This window comes from Sinocyclocheilus rhinocerous, unplaced genomic scaffold (genome assembly GCF_001515625.1).
Source record: "Sinocyclocheilus rhinocerous isolate Xijiao unplaced genomic scaffold, SAMN03320098_v1.1 scaffold115, whole genome shotgun sequence".
Taxonomy (NCBI): domain Eukaryota; kingdom Metazoa; phylum Chordata; class Actinopteri; order Cypriniformes; family Cyprinidae; genus Sinocyclocheilus; species Sinocyclocheilus rhinocerous.
Genome location: NW_015650001.1, coordinates 819,510 through 826,293, shown reverse-complemented (window position 1 = coordinate 826,293; position 6,784 = coordinate 819,510). Strand labels below are relative to the sequence as shown.

At 37.4% G+C, this 6,784-nt stretch overlaps 1 protein-coding gene across 1 annotated transcript in view; it reads left to right on the top strand.

Annotated features, from left to right (window-relative positions):
• The window catches only part of LOC107711216 (transmembrane emp24 domain-containing protein 1-like), a 4,480-nt gene extending 3,063 nt beyond the window's left edge, over positions 1-1,417 (top strand). Inside the window, exon 4 of the mRNA XM_016516155.1 lies at positions 1,053-1,417. Within this exon, the coding sequence (XP_016371641.1) occupies positions 1,053-1,271 (219 nt within the window). The 3' untranslated portion in view covers positions 1,272-1,417. The remainder of the gene's footprint in view (positions 1-1,052) is intronic.
• The last annotated feature ends 5,367 nt before the right edge of the window (positions 1,418-6,784 follow it).

The window sequence follows — 6,784 nt, the reverse complement described above, 5'->3', positions numbered from 1 at the left end:
AAGCTGTGATATAAACGAACGCTATTGGCTATTTGAAAAAGGGGCGGGACTGCTTGATATGTCCCGCCCTGTCTTCCTGCTTCAGTTAAAATGACGTCAACACATAGAGTAACGCTGCGTATTTCTAAGCATTTCAGGGGACCTTTAAGTTCTAAAAAGGTTCTGATACCATTTTCATCCCACATACTGTACATAAGATGACAGATATGCTTTTGTAGTGAACAAACCGTACATTATATTGGCGCTATAAGGTTTCTTAACTCCGTAAGATCTGACATATGAAATAATAGTTAGCAAAATCAATTGTTTAACAGTAGGGGAAAAAATGGAGTGTTATTTGATATACCAAGCCTTTATGGCTCATATAATATGATGTAGGAGAATATGGAGCTCAAACTGAGCAACAATGTGTAATTTGGTCCAGTTGCTAATATTTATATGGCCAAAGAGATGAAATTCTGATAGCTTGTAATGTACATCAGTGAGAGCTTTTAAACCACAAAAGAGACTACTTACATAAAATGCATATAAATATTAGGCCTAGTGCTTTAAACATGTAATTTTATGATCAAATTGAGTTTTTCCCCCCGAATTTTAACATGATTAAACTGGAAGCCAGTCCAGTGCGTGTTTATCTTAAAATATATTAATACTATTATAAAAGTTATTCTCAAGTTCCCCTAATAAAAAATGAGCAAATATTATCACAACCTGAAAGTGGATGATTTTACAATTACACTAAAAGGCCTTTTACTTGCTAACAAGCTATCAGTCAGACAACAGAAGGCATGTAGTAGATTGTGTACTACAGGTTTTTCAGGTTATGTTTTGATTATTTTGATAATTTGCATACCACATATTTTACAGTAGGCTTTATTAAAGTTGAAGAACAGCTGCCAGTATTTTCACATTATTTCCAGAACATTTTTTAAATGGTTGAATGCAGTTAAGAAAATCATTTGCAGTTTTAATTTTCCTCAAAGCTCTAGTTTTGGCACTGATCATCTGCAACCAAAATGCAATGTTTCCAAATGTTTTCTCTCACCGCACAGGACACAATGGACTCTGTGCACAAGAACCTGGAGCGAAGCCGTCAGCTACAGACGACGCTGCGGGCGTTCGAGGCTCGTGACCGTTACCTGCTGGAGGATAACCTGTGGCGGGTTTCCTTCTGGTCCAGTGTCAGTCTGCTGGTCATGGTCAGCGTGGCCCTCACCCAGATCTACACGTTACGCAGATTATTCAGTGACAAACACAGAGTTTGTACATAGCAGAGATGAACTGGAGAGGGACTATGCTGGACTAATGGATTCTGTAAATGAAGACGTGTGGAAACTCTCAGGTCCAAAAAATATCCCCCTAGTTTCTGCTAGAATTGAAGTGTTTGGAGCTCTCAGTGAATCTGGCCATTGACCATTTCTCAGTGTTTTACCTTTAAGTTCTAAAAAGGTTCTGATACCATTTTCATCCCACATACTGTACATAAGATGACAGATATGCTTTTGTAGTGAACAAACCGTACATTATATTGGCGCTATAAGGTTTCTTAACTCCGTAAGATCTGACATATGAAATAATAGTTAGCAAAATCAATTGTTTAACAGTAGGGGAAAAAATGGAGTGTTATTTGATATACCAAGCCTTTATGGCTCATATAATATGATGTAGGAGAATATGGAGCTCAAACTGAGCAACAATGTGTAATTTGGTCCAGTTGCTAATATTTATATGGCCAAAGAGATGAAATTCTGATAGCTTGTAATGTACATCAGTGAGAGCTTTTAAACCACAAAAGAGACTACTTACATAAAATGCATATAAATATTAGGCCTAGTGCTTTAAACATGTAATTTTATGATCAAATTGAGTTTTTCCCCCCGAATTTTAACATGATTAAACTGGAAGCCAGTCCAGTGCGTGTTTATCTTAAAATATATTAATACTATTATAAAAGTTATTCTCAAGTTCCCCTAATAAAAAATGAGCAAATATTATCACAACCTGAAAGTGGATGATTTTACAATTACACTAAAAGGCCTTTTACTTGCTAACAAGCTATCAGTCAGACAACAGAAGGCATGTAGTAGATTGTGTACTACAGGTTTTTCAGGTTATGTTTTGATTATTTTGATAATTTGCATACCACATATTTTACAGTAGGCTTTATTAAAGTTGAAGAACAGCTGCCAGTATTTTCACATTATTTCCAGAACATTTTTTAAATGGTTGAATGCAGTTAAGAAAATCATTTGCAGTTTTAATTTTCCTCAAAGCTCTAGTTTTGGCACTGATCATCTGCAACCAAAATGCAATGTTTCCAAATGTTTTCTCTCACCGCACAGGACACAATGGACTCTGTGCACAAGAACCTGGAGCGAAGCCGTCAGCTACAGACGACGCTGCGGGCGTTCGAGGCTCGTGACCGTTACCTGCTGGAGGATAACCTGTGGCGGGTTTCCTTCTGGTCCAGTGTCAGTCTGCTGGTCATGGTCAGCGTGGCCCTCACCCAGATCTACACGTTACGCAGATTATTCAGTGACAAACACAGAGTTTGTACATAGCAGAGATGAACTGGAGAGGGACTATGCTGGACTAATGGATTCTGTAAATGAAGACGTGTAGAAACTCTCAGGTCCAAAAAATATCGCCCTAGTTTCTGCTAGAATTGAAGTGTTTGGAGCTCTCAGTGAATCTGGCCATTGACTATTTCTCAGTGTTTTAATTATAAGAGTTTTCTGTAGAGTGCTAACACTGCTGAACACTAAATTTACTTGAAGTGCTGTAGAAACATTTGAATGTAATTTTGTTCTTGACTTTTAAAACACTGTGGTTAAAATAATTTATGAGACTTTTGAAATAAATAACAGTGTATATAATATAATGTCAAATATCCATAAGAAATTTACATTTCTTATGGATTTATACAGCAGGAAAATAAAAATCCAAGGGAACGTTTTGCTTTGAATGGTTTATTATACAGCACATTAGCATCTCATTTGGAACAAATGCAGCTCAGTCGTATGTGGCATAGCAAGTGCAAAATGAATTTAAAACTCATCTGGGTTATTGATGTTACATTTCAAGTCAATTGCTAACTGCAATGAATTGAGTTATTACTGTACTGTGGGAATCAGAATCACATTGTTTCATAACAATACTTTCAAGATTGTTGCCATTAATCTATTTGTTTTCTAGATGTTAATCTGTAGGTTAGTGTTTCTTATATTCTTCCATCACCCTGCAATAATATACAAATATTCTCATTAAACAACAAGCCTTGTAAAAAATTATGTACAACCATATTCATTACAAACTACCTATAAATAAGAGTCCCAAGAGTTCAATGAAACAATTCACAAGGCGGGATGCTTAGTTAATGACTCAAATATTCATCTTACATTATTTATTCAGTAGACATTTGGCACTCAGGTCATCACTTGTAAATCAACTTTTGCAAGTTGGGTCACGTTCCTTGTCAAGCAATCATATTCTGGTCCTGATCTGGCAGGAGCCACCCACTCCTATCAACTGCAAATGACATGTTTATCTCCCTGGATGCATTCAACTTTACTTTTTTATGGCCTTCTCTTGCTAACTTCCCTCCATCTTGTTGACTCGGATATATGCCATTGCTCGCAAGAGTGCTCACTACTGTTGGGAACTTTGCTACTGGTTGGAACATCCGAAGCTGTTGATCATTTGAATTTCTTAGAATCAATACAGTAAACTGTGTATCATGTTGGGGCGACAGCCAGTCCATATAAACTTTCCTCGGCCACTTTACGAAGTGGAACGGACTTCAAAATGGCAGCATGGATTCCCCTGAGAGGACGTGCTTAGGAAAGTTTGCAAATGGGTGTCTAAAAGTCAAGTGGAACGTGCCTCCTGTAGTCCCCTGATGTATTTTTGTAGACCAAAACCTGGAAATAAGTTTGCATTTTACACCTTCTGGTTCCATCATACTGAAGGTTTTTTTTAATGGGTTTTTGGTTGAAATAAGGTCTGTGGTGAACACAAGCTCATGTTCACACGTTTTATTCAACGCCTTAAAATACATAAGTAAATACACAAGTGGTTAAATGGTTGTTGGGGACGTTAAATGTCATCACACCAACTCATCTATTCACTAGCATAATGGCAGTGATGCCTAAGTTTAATTTTGTACATGTCGTGATTGTGATTAGGTGTTAACATTCAGTTGTGTTCATGTGTGATAAGTTTCATGATGAACCAAATGTGTAAGAATCAGCTTTTGTTGGTAACAGAGCTTATTTTCTGCAGTAATCCAAAAGCCAATGGAACAATTCTATTTGGTTTTTGTCGAGGGAACCAGGGTGATGCAAACTTATGGGTTGGCCTACAAAAATACAGCAAGTCATCAATGCAGCACTCTATTTCTTCTATTCCTTTGTAAATATTTCAAAGTTTGGAAAAAAAAAAGTTAATTATATTGTTTTTAATTTACAAAATCAATGACTCCAAGTCAATAGTTTTACATTGTAACATTATTTCAGATTCACCATCATTCACACCGCTTCATATCTGGTTTTAGTTTAAAATCAAAGTTTGTAATGTCGCAATTCTGAGCTGGTTTGATTAGGTTCAACACTGAACATTTTGATTTATTTAATCTATGGAGAAACCTACTTCTAGAACCAAAAAAAAAAAAAAAAAAAAAGGTAGGTCAGCACCTTTTCAGATCAAGATGCGAGTAAAGTTCAAACAAGACTGAGTAATACCTAGAAAAATCTCATCTTTGGTCAATTTTTTTTAAATCGCATAGGAAAATTTAAGTTTTCAATCCAATCCAATTGATTGGTCCTTTGATATCCTATTGATATCCTTTGGAAACAGGCATCATGTCCTCATGGTGCAGTAGAGCAGCTGTATGGTGATCCTTCTCCACTGCACTGGATCAGCTTCACCACTGGTTCTCTGGCAGTCGTGGAGGTGGACGTCTGTTCAACAACCACAACCAAAAGCACAGATCAGCAGTGAGAATTTCATTTGCGTGCTGTACAGAGTGAAACATGTATGTTTACAGTAACTCAACAGGCTCTGATGAGCTATGAAATACTGAGGTTTTCATTATGACCGTATACGCTGTGTGAATGTGGAGGGGGGTTGGGGGTAGATTAATATCTAAAAAGTTATGTACAATCCACTTATGTAGAAACAGCTGATTTTGACAGAAAAGCGGCTAAATATGAGCCTTGCATTACTCATCAGGTCACATGCTGATAATAAAACAACACTTGTCATTAGTCAGATGTGGTCTTCCATGATGACATAGGATGCCTTCTCTCTCTCTCTCTTTTTATACTTCCACTAAGGAAACGTGCTCATGAGTCATACATAAAAGGTTAGCTTTACAGAGGAAGAAGAGATAATGAAGCCACGTGGTTCTAAATCCTGTTCTTGAGACCCTCAACTCTGCAATTGTGATTCATCAGCTCATTACATGCTCATGTGCTCCATTCCGATTGACATTGCATCACAGTATCCATGATTTATTCATTAGTGCATGCTAAAAACATAGCCTACTTGTGCTATGACTTTGTGAAGGTTCCCTTTCAACATGTTCAGTTAAAAAGTGAGGGTACTGGGACTGTAACCTATATACCAGCCTAGAAACAGTAACTAATGGATTACCTGTATTTAGCTTTTTGCTAACACTTACGCATATCACATAGGTGTCAATATGCAATAGAAATAACTCAAAAGTATGGACTTTCCTAGTAGGTGGGGAATCGTTTGGAACCTCACGATATGATTCAGTTAACGGCTCGATTCAAAACCATGAGTTTACAATGAACACAAACACATTTTTAATGGTATTGCGTGGATATATCACTGACTTAATAACCTTTGATTGACCAATGCGTTCACACTCGCTTAAAAAATGTGTTTGCTATGAACAAGAGCTGCAATTACGCCATGTTGTAATTACGGTAATTCTGAGATGAGAACACGTGACATTCTACTCTGAGCTTTTCCTCGGACACTGAGGTATCGCCAGTGGCAAGTATAGGTATCTGCAGGAAAGTAATGGGAGTTACTAGATCGGGGCGTTTTTAGACCATGTTTCCTGATTGGCTAACATAATAATGACGGTAGGTTTAGGGGTGGTGTTAGGTAAGGGGTATCATTTTGATTGCATGATTGAGAAACACCCTGCAGTTTGAAAACACCCACAAATTTTGAAACGCCTACTTTTGCTCTGCAGAGACCTCAATCTCGCCAGTGGCACCAATGAATCTGGTGTCGGTCAGGTGGTATAGCGTTCACATGGTCCAAACTCTCAGAAAGTTTACAGTTTATAAATTAAAATTACGAGTTCTTCGAACATGTGAACACTTTGGCGTTGATAGTGTTCCCACAGAAACGCATGAATCCAGTCCGAGTAGAACATCACGCGCTGTCGTCTCGAAATTACGGTAATTGATAACTATACAGTGAAGGCAACTAAAGAGTTTTGAATGGTTCTAAGTGGATGTGCTAACTTTTAACACCTATAATCGGCCATTGCATTCACATTCTCAATTGGTTACTATCTTCAGCGCTTCAAAAACACATTTGCGATGAACAATGAGCGTTACTGAGTGGATGCCTGCCCAACTGACTTAAAAATGCAGGAGTGTTCATATATCAATGGATACCAAATTTACCTGGTAGATACTCAGTATTGCTGGTACGGCCGGAAAACTGGTATGCTTATATATTTTCTTTAATTTTGACAAAGTTCTTGTGATATTTTACAGTCATAGCATGCGCTCTCTAAATT